This window comes from Ranitomeya variabilis, chromosome 5 (genome assembly GCF_051348905.1).
Source record: "Ranitomeya variabilis isolate aRanVar5 chromosome 5, aRanVar5.hap1, whole genome shotgun sequence".
Lineage (NCBI taxonomy): Eukaryota > Metazoa > Chordata > Amphibia > Anura > Dendrobatidae > Ranitomeya > Ranitomeya variabilis.
Window position 1 is genome coordinate 270555053 of NC_135236.1, and position 17832 is coordinate 270572884.

Genomic DNA, 17832 nt, shown 5'->3' on the forward strand with positions numbered 1-17832 from the left:
ATACCTAGTAAAGCTGCAATCAGCATAAACACCTGCCCAGGATTACAACCCCAAGACAACTGCACTACCACCAACAAGCACCGGAGGGAGCCCAAGAGCAGAATTCACAACAGTACCCCCCCCTTGAAGAGGGGTCACCGAACCCTCACCAGAGCCCCCAGGCCGATCAGGACGAGCCAGATGAAAGGCACGGACCAAATCAGCAGCATGGACATCAGAGGCAAAAACCCAAGAATTATCCTCCTGGCCATAACCCTTCCATTTGACAAGGTACTGAAGCCTCCGCCTCGAAAAGCGAGAATCCAAAATCTTCTCAACCACATACTCCAACTCCCCATCAACCAACACAGGAGCAGGAGGATCAACAGAGGGAATAACGGGCACCACATATTTCCACAATAAAGATCTATGGAAAACATTATGGATGGCAAAAGAGGCCGGAAGGGCCAAACGAAAAGACACCGGATTGATGATCTCAGAAATCCTATAAGGACCAATAAACCGAGGCTTAAACTTAGGGGAAGAAACCTTCATAGGAACATGACGGGAAGACAACCAGACCAAATCCCCAACCCGAAGCTGGGAACCAACACACCGACGACGGTTAGCAAAACGCTGAGCCTCCTCCTGAGACAACACCAAATTGTCCACCACATGAGCCCAAATCTGCTGCAACCTATCAACCACAGAATCCACACGAAAAACGAGGATGAAAACCAAAATTACAAAAGAAGGGCGAAACCAAGGTAGCCGAACTAGCCCGATTATTAAGGGCAAACTCGGCCAATGGCAAGAAAGCCACCCAATCATCCTGATCAGCAGACACAAAGCATCTCAAATAAGTTTCCAAAGTCTGATTAGTTCACTCGGTCTGGCCATTTGTCTGAGGATGAAATGCGGAAGAAAAAGACAAATCAATGCCCAGCCTAGCACAAAAGGCCCGCCAAAACCTAGAAACAAACAGGGAACCTCTGTCGGACACAATATTCTCCGGAATACCATGCAAACGAACCACATGCTGAAAAAACAACGGAACCAAATCAGAAGAGGAAGGCAATTTAGGCAAAGGCACCAAATGAACCATCTTAGAAAACCGGTCACAAACCACCCAGATAACCGACATCCTCTGGGAACCGGAAGATCCGAAATAAAATCCATAGAAATATGCGTCCAGGGCCTCTCAGGGATCGGCAAAGGCAAAAGCAACCCACTAGCACGGGAACAACAAGGCTTGGCCCGCGCACAAGTTCCACAGGACTGCACAAAAGAACGCAAATCACGCGACAAAGAAGGCCACCAAAAAGGACCTACCAACCAAATCTCTGGTACCAAAAATACCAGGATGACCAGCCAACACAGAACAATGAACCTCAGAAATCACTCTACTAGTCTATCTATCGGGAAAAAACAGTTTCCCCACTGGACAGCGGTCAGGTTTGTCAGCCTGAAATTCCTGCAGAACCCGTCGCAAATCAGGGGAAATGGCAGAAAGGACCACCCCTTCCTTCAGAATGCCGACCGGCTCAAGTACCTCAGGAGAATCAGGCAAAAAACTCCTAGAGAGGGCATCAGCCTTAATATTCTTAGAACCCAGAAGATACGAGACCACAAAATCAAAACGGGAGAAAAACAGGGACCATCGAGCCTGTCTAGGATTCAGCCGTTTGGCAGATTCGAGGTAAATCAGATTTTTATGATCAGTCAAGACCACAATACGGTGCTTGGCTCCCTCCAGCCAATGTCACCATTCCTCAAACGCCCACTTCATAGCCAACAACTCCCGATTGCCGACATCATAATTGCGTTCAGCAGGCGAAAACTTACGGGAAAAGAAGGCACACGGTTTCATCAAGGAACCATCAGAATTCCTTTGAGACAAAACGGCCCCTGCCCCAATCTCAGAAGCGTCAACCTCAACCTGAAACGGAAGAGAAACATCTGGCTGACGCAACACCGGGGCAGAAGTAAATCGGCGTTTAAGCTCCTGAAAGGCAGAGACAGCCACAGAGGACCAATTCGTTACATCAGCGCCTTTCTTCGTCAAATCGGTCAGGGGTTTAACCACACTGGAGAAGTTAGCAATGAAACGGCGATAAAAATTAGCAAAGCCCAAAAATTTCTGAAGGCTCTTCACGGATGTGGGCTGAATCCAATCATGAATGGCCTGAACCTTAACCGGATCCATCTCTATAGATGAGGGAGAAAAAATGAAGCCCAAAAAAGAAGCCTTCTGCACTCCAAAGAGACACTTAGACCCCTTCACAAACAAAGCATTATCACGAAGGATCTGAAATACCATCCTGACCTGTTTCACATGAGACTCCCAATCATCAGGAAAAATTAAGATGTCATCCAAATATACAATCATGAATTTATCAAGATAATTCCGGAAGATATCATGCATGAAGGACTGAAAAACAGATGGAGCATTAGAAAGCCCGAATGGCATCACAAGGTATTCAAAATGGCCTTCGGGCATATTAAACGCAGTTTTCCATTCATCACCCTGCTTAATACGAACAAGATTATATGCCCCTCGAAGGTCAATTTTAGTAAACCAACTAGCCCCCTTAATCCTGGCAAACAATCGGAAAGCCAAGGTAAAGAGCATTGAAACTTGACCGTGATCTTATTCAAGAGGCGATAATCAATACAGGGTCTCAAGGAACCATCCTTCTTAGCAACAAAAAAGAATCCCGCTCCCAACGGTGAAGATGGCCGAATATGCCCTTTCTCCAAAGTCTCCTTAACATAACTCCGCATGACGGTATGTTCAGGCACAGACAGGTTGAAAAGTCGGCCCTTAGGAAACTTACAGCCTGGAATCAAGTCAATAGCACAATCACAGTCCCTATGCGGTGGAAGGGAACTGGACTTGGGCTCATCGAATACATCCTGAAAATCAGACAAAAACTCTGGAACTTCAGAAGAGGAGATTGACATGACAGGAACGTCATTATGAACCCCCTAACAACCCCAACTAGTCACAGACATAGACTTCCAATCCAACACAGGATTATGTATCTGCAACCATGGAAAACCCAGCACAATAGCATCATGCAAATTATGCAACACCAGAAAATGACAATCTTCCTGATGGGCTGGCGCCATGCACATGGTCACCTGTGTCCAAAACTGGGGTTTATTTTTAGCCAAAGGTGTAGCATCAATGCCCCTTAAAGGAATAGGGTTCTGCAAAGACTGCAAGGGGAAACCACAACGCCTGGCAAATTCAAAGTCCATTAAGTTCAAAGCGGCACCTGAATCCACAAAAGCCATGACAGAAAATGACGACAATGAGCAGATCAAGGTCACAGATAACAGAAATTTAGGTTGTACGGTTCCGATGGTAACTGAACTAGCGATTCTCTTTGTACGCTTTGGGCAGACTGAAATGACATGAGAAGCATCGCCACAATAAAAACACAACCTATTCTGACGTCTGAATCCTTGTCGTTCCGTTCTAGACAGAATCCTATCGCACTGCATAGGCTCAGGCATCTGCTCTGAGGACAACGCCACAGCGCGCACAGTTCTGTGCTCCCGCAAGCGCCGATCAATCTGAATGGCCAGAGACATAGAATCACTCAGACCAACAGGCGTGGGAAACCCCACCATAACATCTTTAACAGATTCAGAAAGACCCTTTCTGAAAATTGCCGCCAAAGCATCCTCATTCCATTTAGTCAGCACAGACCATTTTCTAAATTTCTGACAATACAATTCTGCCGCTTCTTGACCCTGAGACAGGGCCAACAAGGTCTTCTCCGCTTGATCCACAGAATTTGGTTCATCATATAATAATCCTAGAGCCTGAAAAAAGGCATCAACATTAAACAAGGCCGGATTCCCAGATTCCAGGGAAAATGCCCAATCCTGAGCGTCGCCACGCAGCAGGGAGATGACAATTTTAACCTGCTGAATGGGATCACCAGAGGAACGAGGCTTCAGAGCAAAAAACAGTTTACAGTTGTTTTTAAAACTCAAAAATTTGGACCTGTCCCCAAAAAACAAATCAGGAGTAGGAATCCTAGGCTCTAAAAGCGGAGTCTGAACAATATAATCAGAAATACCCTGTACCCTAGCAGCAAGCTGGTCTACACGAGAAACTAATCCCTGAACATCCATGCTAGCACAAGACTCCTCAGTCACCCAGAGGAAAAGAGGGAAGACAAAGCAGGCTACAGAAAAAAAATGGCTTTCTTCCCTTCTTCTGAGATGCATTTAACTCATTGTTGGCCAGTTGTACTGTTAAGATCCGGTGACCTTGGAGCTGCATGAGAGACTTTCTCAGGAGTAGGTGGTACCTGTACTGACCGTAAACCCTAAACTAACACTGCAACTAGAAGTAGCCGTGGGATGTACCTAACACGTCCTAGACACCTCGACACAGCCGGAGGACTAAATACCCCTATAGATGGAAATGGGAATTCTATCTTGCCTCAGAGCAGAACCTCAAAGGATAGGCAGCCCCCCACAAATATTGACTGTGAGTATAAGAGGAAAGACACACGCAGGCAGAAAAACAGGATTTAGCAAAAGAGGCACTTCTAGCTAAATAGAAAAGGATAGGACAGAATACTAAGCGGTCAGTATTAAAATCCTAAAAATATCCACAGCAGATAATACAAATATTCTACATCTAACTAAACACATAGAAAGTATATCTGCATCTCCTGAGAATCCAGCATGACTGAAAAATCCAAACAAAGTCTAAGCTGGACAAAAACACAATGAATTGCAAAGCACACTGCAAGTGTGCACAGAGACAAAAAACCAGACACTTATCTTTAGCTGAATTGGCAGCAGGGCATGAGGAACCAGAGAGATGCAATCCCTCCAAGAACAATGGACAACTGGCAAGGACTCATGGATCCTGCAAACCTAAATACCTAGTAAAGCTGCAATCAGCAGAAACACCTGCCCTGGATTACAACCCCAAGACAACTGTACTACCACCAACACCCACCGGAGGGAGCCCAAGAGCAGAATTCACAACACATGACACATCTAGAATCTTTGCCCACTCTTCTTTGCAGTAGTATTCCTAATTCATCAAATTGCAGGGGCATCTCAATTGTGTAGCACCTTTCTTAGGTCAACACAAGTTTTTAATTGGATTGGGGTCTTAATGGGTCTTCTTAAACTTTGATCTTCTAAAGGTACCGTCACATTAAGCGATGCTGCAGCGATATAGACGATGCCGATCGCTGCGTCACTGTTTCGTCGTTGTGTGGTCGCTGGAGAGCTGTCACACAGACAGCTCTCCAGCGACCAACGATGCCGAAGTCCCCAGGTAACCAGGGTAAACATCGGGTTACTAAGCGCAGGGCCGCTCTTAGTAACCCAATGTTTACCCTGGTTACCAGTGTAAATGTAAAAAAAAAAACCACATACTCACATTCCGGTGCCTGTCACGTCCCCTGGTGTCCGCTTCCCTGCACCCCTCCTGCATCCTGTGTAAGCGCTGCCGGAAAGCGGAGCGGTGACGTCACCGCTGTGCTCTGCTTTACGGCCGGCCGGCGCTGACACAGTGCAGGGAATCGGACGCCGGGGACGTGACAGACATCAGAATGTGAGTATGTAGTGTTTGGGGGTTTTTTACATTTACAATGGTAACCAGGGTAAACATCGGGTTACTAAGTGCGGCCCTACACTTAGTAACCCGATGTTTACCCTGGTTACCAGTGAAGACATCGCTGAATCGGTGTCACACACGCCGACTCAGCGATGTCAGCGGGTGATCCAGCGACGAAATAAGGTGCTGGCCTTCTAGCTCCGACCAGCGATGTCACAGCAGGATCCTGATCGCTGCTGCGTGTCAAACACAACGATATCGCTATCCAGGACGCTGCAACGTCACGGATCGCTATCGTTGTTAAGTTGTTCAGTGTGAAGGTACCTTAACAGTTGATTTGGAGGAATGCTTAGGGTTGTCATGCTGAAAGGTGAAATTCCGCTTCATCATTTCAGAAGAGGCCTGAAGGCTTTGTTGCAAAATTGACCGAGTTTTGGAGGTGTTTATATTTTGCATCTTAACTAAAGCCCCAGTTCCAGCTGCTAAAAAAGGGCCCCAAAGCATAATATTGCCTCCCCCATACTTCACTATGGTCGTTTTTGTTTGTAATGGCTGTGTTGGTTTTGAGCTAAACATTTTTCAATTGTGGTAAAAAAGTTTAACCTTCGTCTCATCAGACATAACATGTTTTACTAAATGCTTTGGGCAGTCTTAATGTAGATTTTGGAAAAACATAGCCAGGCTTAGATGTTTAGTAATAAAAGGATTCTGTATTGCTACCCTAAAGCACAAGACACATTTGGGAGATCGTTGGCACATGCAGTACACATCCAGTATTTGCCAGAAATTCCTGCAGCTTCTTCAATGTTTCTGTAGGCTTTTTGCAATCTCTCAGACCAATTATTTTTCATCCATTTTCAGAGACATCAAATTCTAGGTAATGTCACTGTTGATGACAGTCTTCAATGATCCATAGTATACCTAATGCCTTGGAAACTTTGGTACTCACTTTCAATATTGACATCCCTTTGCTGTGTTGTAAGGGTTTGCAGACCACATTTTCTGTAAAATGCATCTAAGAAACTGTCAGGAAAATCCAACTAGAACAGCTAAACTATATATGGAATCTATTGGAATCACTTTAAATGATGGCAGCAGTGTATTGAATACTATTTAACATGAGTTTAAAGAGGACCTTACATCAAATTTTTCATGTTGGACACATGATTTAAAAGTGGCTGCTCAGCAGAATACAACTTTATTTTTATTTTACCTCTCTGTTTTGGAGATATTAGCGAAGTATTTGTCAACTAATAAGTTAACTTTTTTTTAAGTCCAAGTGGGTGTTTTCAAAGTTTTCATTGGGGGCATGTACTTCTTCTTGTATGATCAATCATATGCAGGCAGTAACACTCAAGAGAAAGATCACGCCTCCCACCATAGTTTAAAGCAGATTTCTCAGCGTGTGAGATGTAATAAAACAGTTCTGATCTCCTGCTCTAACCTCTGGCATAAGTCAGCATGGGGGGAGGGGCAGTACACTTGAGTTTAGCTGGGTCACATTGCACACCCTTATCAGCTCTCCTTTCACTGTCAGCTCTGCTGTACTGCCCCTATCCCACACTGCCAGTCCAGACATGTATCAGTAATAACATTTAAATCTGTTGTGCTAAACTTATAATTGCTCTGCACTGAGAGCAGAGCAATGTGTCACTACATCTTAAACAGCAGTAGTCCATAACAGAGGTGTAATGACAGCCATGCTCTCACTCAGTGCAGTAATCAGTAGAGCTGATAAAATTGCTTGCAATGTGACACAGCTAAACTCAGCTGCACTGCCCCCTACAAGGCCCTAAAATCAATCAATACCTTCAACAAAAAAAGTGAATAAAAAAACACTACTGCCCCTTGAGAGATGGAGGCGTGCTATGTGAGAAGCATGTTTATGAAACTGGGGGCCAGAGCAAAAGTGCAGAAGGCTACCAAACTCCTGATTCAAAGACCGTCAATAAACAACAGTATTTGCAAAAGAAATCTACAATTATTTGGCAAAGGGTACTATGTCAGGGAAAATCACATATTTAGTAAGCACATGTCTACGTAGGCCGCTTTGAGAAAGTAGTTCCAAACTCCATGGGTTACTTACATACCTGTGCACCGTGGATGGTCCAGGGCAGCATTGCTCAGCCTATCCAGCAACCTTGCACCCCTCCTGCTTCATTTTATTAACAGAGCTAGCTTTACATGGTCCTGCATTTTATCTATGTGGGAGGAATTGTGCTTTCAATAGCCTTTTGACCCCAAACATACATCCAATGTAATTAAGAATTATCTTCAGAGAAAAGTACAAGGAGCACTAGAAGTGATGATACGGCCACCACAGAGCCCTGATCTCAACACTGAGTCTGAGCAGAATTACATGGACAGGTAAAAGGACTTGTGTAAGCCTATACCTACAACAGATCTGTGGTTAGTTCTCCATGATGTCTGGAGCAACCTACCTGCCAAGTACTTTCATAAACTGTATACAAGGTTACTTTGACAAACTGATGCTTTTTTTTTTATGGTAAATGATGGTCACACCAAATATTGACTGTAGATTTCTCTTAAGTTCATTCACTTTGCATCTTTAAATTGATAAGAATAAACAATTAACACTTCCATTTTTTTTAAGCAGTCTTACTTTTGCAGCAATTTTTTCCACACCAGCCTAAAACTTTGCACAATACTGTCTCTGATATTAAAAAGGAATGGAGATAAATAAACAATCATCAGGAGTTGTTTAAGGCATCTTACTCTTTTCTGGAGGAAATGAAGGTGGCGAATATGCTCTGGGCGCTGCGATGGAGGAAACCAGCCTATTCACAAGATGAGATGTTTGACAGCACGGTCTGTCCGCTTCACATATAAAAATGTTGGGATCCTTTTCTGCTTCCTATGATGGTTAATGTAGAACATGTTATTTAAATTACTGTTTATATCTTGGCCCAAAAAGGCTGTTTCTATTTGTATGCATGTGTTCAAGGAGACAGACCGAGCCTGAAATGTATAGTGCCATTAAACGTTTCACCTTATGAATACGCTGGTTTCTTCCATCACAGCACCCGCAACATATCTGCCCCCTTATTTTTCCTCCTGAATTGCATCTCCAGCTCCTGCCCAGGAGTGTGTGGAATTGGAGGTTGGTGCGGCAACTGATCGGTGAAGTCATCCGTCATATCCAAGAGTGTTCTCATTCTGTACAACTCCTGTCCGGAGAGGGTGGGGAGTTGATGGTCAGGGCGCAATCTGATCACAAGAATCCTCCTTTTTGTGCCCTAAAGTCCAGCACAACAAGTGAAGGTGAGCAATACTTACTTGGACCTTGTCCTATGCGGTTGCCGATTCACACAGGGAGCGCTTTTCTCTTCCTCTTACCTCTTTTCTGGGCAGACTTTCCTTGGGGCTTTGTCACAAGATGCAACTGAATTGAGGGCTATTGCCAAGATCATAGGAAAATCACAGTAAAATGTCTAAATTGCAAAATCATTGCATTCTGCTGCAGCTGTTTGGCTGCTCTATGTGAATAGACCCCATATATTCTGTAGTGAATATAAGATCACTTGTAGAGGTTGGATATCAGATTATCTAAGAGTCAAAGGACAAGCACAGAGTTTTGTCACATTTTTTATTTTTTCAGGGATCCATTCCAAGGCAATAGATAGCAGTTTAGTAAAGTTAATGAATTACTTATAGCAACTTCATTTTAATTCAGAATTAAAAAATAAAGACAACGACAGAGGTTAAATTTGTTATAAATTTATTACGTCATCCAGCACACTAAGTGACACCCTATGCAGGGGTAAGAGAAGAAATCCAGACGCCCCGCCCTTAACATCATCGCCAAAATAAAGACTACCTGATGCCGACACAAACATCAAGGAAGAATTCCCAAACCGCCATCAAATCCTAGATAGTGCATCCTCAGTTCCTTCAAGCTCTGCATCAAGAATGAGCACCTAAATGGGACACCCCAAAACTGTATTAACTGCATGTATGTTGATGGATCTATTTCATGATAACTGTCAAATACCCAGATGGCGTCCAAATTGTTATTAGTGTGGACCTGCCATATTCCACTGCTGATGATGGCAGCATGTATAATGGGAGTAGGCCTCAAAAAAGCAGTAGGTAACAGAAATGATTCCCTGCTTTGGTTAGCGTACATATATCATGCTACTATTAATATGAACCCTATGAATTCCAAGAAACACCGTGCCAACAACTCTCTTAGGCTCAACCCTTCAAAGTGACATATTCCCACTGTCAATTATTGCCTGCTCAAACACATCGGGAAGATTTACATTACCTTTATACATGCACTGGGAATATGCTGTGTCTACATATACCGTACATTTCATCTGTGTACACAAAGGAAGAAAGAAATGGCCCCAAAAAGCCTTTCAGTCCATTTTGACCCTTTCTCGGAGGGCAGAGGCAGGAGTCCTCCCATGCAGCCTGCACTAGCCATCTGAAGAAGCACTTGAATCTGTGTACCAATGTTAATCTCCTCTAATCCTCTATTCATTTTACAATATGATGTTGAGCTTACGGCAATTAGTCCAGCAGGCAAACACATTTACCCTTCTAGTAGAAATCCTTTAATAATGTGTCCTAATTATCTTGTATAAATAAAGCGGTCTTGCTGCAGAGCCAATGCATCCCACTACATTACCATCAAAGGAGCCGCACGTCATATCACACTAAACAGGGTCAACCAAATCAATGACAAGGACAACATACTTGCAGTGTTGGCATTAAGTTGATAAAATCACTTTTATAGGTGTCTACCTATCCCCCCACCCCTCCAATAAAGAAAAAAACACAGATAGAGAATAACCCTGTGCCTAACCAAATGATTTCTCTCTGAATAACAGCAGAAAAATGATTCCTTTACATTGATGTATTCATTATGTTCTGCACCTTGTACACACCGTATATAATGCATAGAGGAGCGTAGGACAACTCATTACATAAACCTGCAGCCAAACCCAGCTCATTATCTTAACTCAATATGTAAATGAGTGAGGTTACAAACCCAGCTCTGCTACGTCGGCATCCTTGTACTGGTCCAATGATTTATCATTTTCAGATCGGACGTCATCAACAGGTGAAGAATAATAAATGACCGTCAGCCTATGCAGTAAGGGCAACAATAACGACTCCCGCAATATTTCTGTATACTATATTTTAGGTGCATGTGCGTTATATCACATATTTGTACAATCATATGATGGTTCAGCCATAGATACATGCAATTGTTCATTATAGAATTCGAAAATGTGACAGAAAATGATTAAGATCATCTATTAAAAAACATTAATATTTTCATCCCGCTTCACCTAGAGAAATAGAAGTGTGTTAGATCCAGGGTTATTCTCCACACAGCCATGCTTTCTTCCTTCCCATAGGGGATGCATTGGCATCTACAATCATTTCCATCATGAATATACAGCTCTGGCAAAAATTAAGAGACCACTGCAAAATGTTCAGTTTGTCTGATTTTTCTCTTTATAGGTATATTTTTGAGTAAAATGTAAATTGTTCTTTAAGTCTATAAACTTCTGACAACATGTCTCCGAATTTCCAAGCAATACATTTTTTATTTTTTTCTGACAAAGAAAAATGGTAAAAATAAAAACAAACAAAGAGTGCTTTCAGACCTCAAATAATGCAAAGAGAACAAGGTCATAATCATTTACAGTAGAAACCACAATACTAATGTTTTAACTCAGGAAGAGTTCAGAAATCAATATTTTGTGGAATAACCATGATTTTTAATCACAGCTTTCCTGCGTCTTGGCACGCTTTCCACCAGTCTTTCACACTGCTTCTGGCGCAAAAATGTAAGCAGTTCTTTGTTTGATGGCTTGAGAGTATCCATCACCCTCTTGATTACATTCCAGAGGTTTCCAATGGGGTTCAGGTCTGGAGATTGGGCTGCCCATGACAGGGTTTTGATGTGGGGGTCTCTTAAGTTTTGCCAGAGCTGTATACTGCACAGGATGGAGTGTCCGTCATGAATGCGGAAGGGGCAGAAGTGAGGCCGCTATGGCAGCCATATGAATGTATCAGGATGGTTGAGCACCTTACTTGCATGAAACTGTTTGACAAGTACTACAATAATCAAACCCAGAAATGGCTCATATTAGCTTAAAAACCATAGTGCAAGCCAGAGTAGAGGGCAAGTCAGTGCAATATGAGGCGCTAATATCCCAAAAAAGCCTCCTGCAGCTTGGCGGACAGATCTCCGTCACCCAGATATATGCCGCTCTTTAGCTGCAATGTTCAGAGGAATAGTAACTGTAAAGGCTTGAAGTTCTCCTTGGAGGGTTGCACAAGCCACAACCTTAGATCACTGCTTACAGTATTTCAAGAATCGCTTGGGAATATGAACTTGTGGGATGAAGTGAATGAAAATAAATGTTGGCACGTCTGACATGGTGAGAATTGCTAAAAGCTTCTACTAACATAAGCAAAATATAATGCAATAGAGAAAATGCTAAAGGAAATTCGGGTAAAAATGGAGGGAATCCTCCGGGCTCTCTGCTGGTTAATGTTTGCAAGCAGCTGGCACCACTAGAGGGTGACTGCCAAGTGCCACCAGCATTTCAAAGGAATCTGTCACCAGGTTGTTACGATGTAGGCTGAGAGCACCATGATATAGGGGATGAGATCCTGACTCCAGCAATGTGTAACTTAATGGGCCGCTTGCTATCATTTTGATACAATCACTGTTTTCTCTGCTGCAGATCCAGCAGTGCTCTGAATGCTGAGCTCTGTATAACCCCACCCACACCACTGATTGGCAGTTTTCTGTGTACTCTATGCATAGGCAGAAAGATGGAGTTGGGGTTACACAGAGCCATTAACCAGGAGGAATTAAACATCTAGTCCTGTAGTAATAATCTCCTGCTGATAAAACCCTGATTTAACACAACCAAATAAGTGACACATCACTGTGATCAGGCTCTAAGCCCCGACATCATGGTGCTCTCAGATTACATAGCAAAAACCTGCTGATGGATTCTCTTTCACCCATGCATTTCACCGTCAGTCCTCAGTACTGGAATGTAGATTTTTCAGGTATTCTTACCAGCAGTGTGAAATGACTAGTGGTTTATGGAAGGGTCATCAGTTTTTTATTCTCTTATAGGTGCTTGTTGCCAGAGTGCATAAAGCTAAAGCCTGGTGCAAAAACCTGGATAAGCAAACTGACCATGAACACCAGGCTCTCTGTTCTTTTTCGCAACTGTATCAGTGAAGCTGGTGCACCGTAAAATCCATGCACCAAAGTGCTCTAGTACTGCCCTAATACTTCATGGCAAGTTCAATCACAGACATATATACATTGGATTCCTAAGAATATTTCAAGTGCTTAAACATTGTGTACTATCTGTAATTTACCAGATGGCATTGAACTGTAAGACCTTGGTCTATATATATATATATATATATATATATATATATAAGTATCACAGTTTCATTTTTATCAACATGGTAATGCGGTATTGCAATGGTGCACAATTAGGCGCCACAATGAATGGCTTTTGAGGAAAAAAAGTTAATATGCAAAACAAGATGCTGAAATACCATAAATGAACCGGATGACGGTGGGCTACGAGTAGTAGAGATAGCGGTTGAGTAATTAAACATAATCATTCGGTTGTGCTCATTATCAATGCATGATGTTCACGTGGATAACACTGGACGGAGAATATTGTTGGGTGGCATGGGCAGAGGCCGGTTGGACTAATTGGGCACCACTTGTCTCAAAGGACATTTAGAAATAGAAATAACACCTATTGTATATATATATGTATGTATATATACATAAAAACTGTATACCAGTTTCCACTGTGCCCTGTGGCTTTACTAGCAGCAATGTCCTAATATTTTTTTCTTTGGTCATAAAGTCCCACAACATAATGTAATGCTCATGCTATCCATCCCATGCAGCCATATATGTAAAATAATCTGGGGAAGCAAGAGCCTGTACATCGAGCTTCTACTTTGCTTTTGCGGCCAAACGAGCCATCATTTTCAGCACACGGTTTAGTCACAACCCGATCTACTCCTCCATTGCTCTAGGTCCACGGTCAACACATGGAACAAGTGCCCCAGTAGCTGTGCAATGCTCTGTGGGAAACACACTGTCTGTATGAAAGCCTTAAAAACATTAAGATACGAGAGGCGCAGATTAAACCGCAACCCTCTCTTTTTAGCACCAGATGATATTTACCCCATGGCAGGATCCCCATTCCCCAATCAGACATTAACATCGGTCCCTCCCCTTCAAGCTTTGGCAAAGCCGGAAAAAGAAGAGAGTGGGTCTGGAACGTCATTTCAAAGTTACACATGGATTTTGGTAGGAACGGACTGTGTAACATAGGGGTATGGTGCCGAAAATAGGGTCAAAGGTACACGGATGGGAGAGGATTCACACAAATCAGGGATGAGCTTTGTAGAATTTTTACAGAGTAGATATATGGTTCTATATACATTGTACACAGTGTAACAGGGGTCAACACAAAAAGAAGCGGTTTATAGAAAGATAAAAATATGCAAACCTTTTTTTTACAGGTTATTATCTTCAATTTGGCACATCATTTCTCTCATGCTTTCGGTAAATTCCATATATTAATTCTTAAGTGTTTCATCACTGGAGTTGTATAGTTTTTTTTTTTTTTATTCTATTGATATTTTTTCCCTTTTTTTTTTTACTTTTACTTCACGATTTAGTTTTTTTTTTTTCTTTCGATCAGGTAAATTTGTGGTTTTATTTGTTGGTGGAAAAAAATGTATTACATTTCCCAGTCGGCTGTGAACTTTTTTTTTTTTTTATATATATAATATACATTTATGGATTTTAAATTGGTTTCTGGAAGCTAGGGTTATTTAGTAAATTTAGCGTTTTGGATTCCTGCAAGATGTAGCAGATAGTAAGAAGCTATGTGATGTGTCAAAGAGGGCAAACGTTCGTACTCCATGTAGAAAAAAAATCTCCTCTCGACTCCCAAAAATATGAGAAAGGGGACAACTTTTTTTTTGTACTGGAACGTTTCACAACAAATGTTTGGTGTTACATTGCTGGGTCAACCTGGAAACTGAGGTGACACTTGACAAAATAATCTTCACATAATTGAAGCATAGTCAGTGGGGCGAATTTACACTGAAATTTTGAGTGTCCTGTCTCTCCTTGCAGAAGCATGTGGCCTTAAGAGCCTCGCTCCTTGACATCCCTCTGCTAAGCAGTTAACTGGATAGACAACCCTGTCCATGAGGCTCCATTGGTGTGTAGGGATTGGGCTGTAGAGATCCAGTCAGAGAAGCAGCAGCCATAACTCCATCTTGTGGACTGTATATTTATGTGCTCCATCGGCAGCTGCTAGAGTAACACAGTTAGAGGGTCTTGTCTAAGCTCCACAATGGCGATAAGGCACTGCAGGAAATGGGATAACATTACACTGCTTCTCCCCATTCGGGACCTGAAGCGATTATCATGGCAATAAGGCACGCCGGATCCAGGTTGGTCACCCTCGGGTAATCCATCCTCAGGTGAACAGGGACACAGTACATGAGAGGACCCAGCCGGCTCCGTGATCCTCCCTCCTCTCTCACCAGTGGCCTCAATCATAACAATACAAAATGTACTGAAGAAAACTGACCATTGATGCGGGGACATCTCCAAAATATCCATTGCAGTTCCATTTGTTTCTGGGATGCCAATTATCTGGGGGGGGGGGGGGAGACCCTTGGTGACATTTTGTATGGGAATATGTACATCAATTTCAACGCGTTTATATGGGGGGTCTATTCTTTCTCCGGCTAAACCACACAAAGCAATGTGAGGAAATAACTGCTAATTCTGAACACCTGAATAGACAAAAACCCTGGAATAATTCAATAAGCTTTCAATTTAAATGAAAACCATATATCCAAATGTGACCCCCGAATTATAAACTAAATGTCCAACCAATGAGTTAACCATAAAAAGTCACGTCAAATGCTAGAATAACTGTAACCCCTATGGAATATTACATTAAAGGAAATATGAAATATTACAATAAGAAATATCCCAGAACAGTCAGACATAATAGTCACAACTTAAGGACAAATCTTCCACCTTTGTTAAATGAATGACCCAAGTTTAATGAATACCCATGTGCAAATAAATATGACATTGAAATGAAGTAAGAAACCAATGAAAGTAACCCCAAATATGATTTCCCTTTTTGAAATGGAAATCGGATGTCGAGATGCATGTTCCATTCTAAAGAATGCAGGTGGCATGGTGAGGGGTTTATTGTAAAAACGCTCATTACTTCCAATAAAAAGAAAAAATAATCAAATGAAATTCAAAACCCCAAAATGAGGTACTGCAGTATCTGCATATACCTCTAAATACCCCCAGATCTGCAGATATAAAAAAGTCCAGTGAGAGGGTGTCGTGTATATAGATATATATAGATATATATATTTATATATTTATATGAGATATATATAGGTAAAGTCCTTTTTTTCTTCAAATATATAGCTAATTAAAAAGATGCATAAAAAGCGTCCCACAGTGGCGGTGGCTGGAATCTGCGGCCTCTTCCAGCCCAATCCATGGATTTCTCTCCAGGACTTGAGTCAGATCTTGGTATGGGAGGTTTGCAGCTCAACCCCGTTCCCCTGCAGACTGATCTCACTGTCTGACTGCGATTCTTTTGTTGATTCAGGTAAAAAAGGTGGCATTAACACACAGTGGCCTGGCCTTGGGACCCCGTGACTGATCCCACCTCCCCTCCTTGGCACAGAAAGAGGGAGGGGGGGATCAATTACTGGGCCCCATTGCACCGCACAAGGAGAGGATTATTTCTGTGGCATTACATGTGGTGTATACTTTCAGAATATTATGCATCTGATTTATCACTTATTGTACATGGTCTCCCTTCAGTTAGTGTGTGGGTCAACACTTGTGTGTCAGTGTGTGTCAGAGTAAGTGTGTCTGCATGGGACAGGTTAAGTGTGATTAAGCTAGCACATGTAATAGTCACGGTATGTGTGTGTGAACAGCAATTTAAAGGCTCGGAGCAATGCGAACCATTTCCAGTATGTTCAAGGCATTCTGTATTTGCTACTTGTTCGGATTTGTGTACATCAATAGGTGTGTGTTTCACATACTCTGAGCGGTGACTGTCCTTATGTGAATGTAAAGTAATTCCTCCCCCCGCAGCGGTGCGGAGTTGCCCTCCCGGGAGATGGGACCGCAGCTCCTGACCGGGTCAGCTGGTGCTTAGTTGACGAAGGGCACGCTCGATGTTCATGCGATGACCCACTCGGGTTACCCCCAGCTCTACAAAATCGTCCTTGGTAAGAGCAGGTAGATGGGAGCCCTCTATTTCGTTGTCCTGGAACTTAAGACGGTGTTCTGAAAGGTTCAAACTCTCTAGCCAGTCACCTACATCATACTTATTCCACATAGAAAGGGGCTTCTGCAAGAATGGGCGAGAACTGTGCATGGGATGCCCAGAAGATGGGGAAGGAGAACGACTCCGGGCACTGACACTCCTTACAACAAAACGCACCTCCTTGGGTTCATGAGGAATTGAAAGACTGGAGGACTTCAGGATGGTGGGGGGTGTAAGCGTATAGGAACGTGCTCCACCCAAGGGATCCACCCTCTCTGATGAAGGTGACACAGGGCTAGGTGCTCGCCGAGTCAAGGGGTGTCGGGTTCCGGGGCGCACGGTGTAGGACGTTCCATAGCTGCGCTGGGAAATAGTGTGCAACTCTCCAAGACTGCTGAACAAGCTGTGATAGGGAAAGAAAACATATAAGGAGAGGGAGTAGAGAGGACAAAGTAATGGGAAAAAAGGAAAGTGCAATAAAGAGAAACAATCAATGGGATTGAGAAATGTAGGGAGATAGCAGGAAGAAATCAGATGCAGACAGCAAGACGACCAATGAGAAAAATAATAAGAAACACATAGAAGTGCACAAGAAATGGGTCAGAAAAGATAAAAGCAAAAGATTAGATAATTCAAGTGGACAGTTAGAAATGAAAATAAGAAAAGTAGGATATGACATTTTAGGAAAAAGAGGAACACAGATATTATTAGGTCAGATTACAAAAAAAGAGGAAGGGGGTCACATAAGTAAAGACATATAATAAAGGAAGAAATGTTACCAATGCAACAAAATAGTAAAACGATAGGAAACAAGGAAGGAGACACAATGAGCAAAAAGGAGAGAGAAAGTAATATGCGTTAAATATAATCTAAACTTTT

At 42.6% G+C, this 17832-nt stretch overlaps 1 protein-coding gene across 9 annotated transcripts in view; it reads right to left on the bottom strand.

Annotated features, from left to right (window-relative positions):
* Positions 1 to 8982: 8982 nt before the first annotated feature.
* SHANK3 (SH3 and multiple ankyrin repeat domains 3) overlaps positions 8983 to 17832 on the bottom strand; it is a 521647-nt gene continuing 512797 nt past the window's right edge. For 7 of the 9 annotated variants that reach the window (XM_077264301.1, XM_077264298.1, XM_077264303.1 and 4 more), the window contains one exon: positions 8983 to 17356. In XM_077264301.1, the coding sequence (XP_077120416.1) occupies positions 16828 to 17356 (529 nt within the window). In that variant the 3' untranslated portion in view covers positions 8983 to 16827. The remainder of the gene's footprint in view (positions 17357 to 17832) is intronic. The other 2 variants (XM_077264305.1, XM_077264304.1) reach the window with 1 other exon arrangement.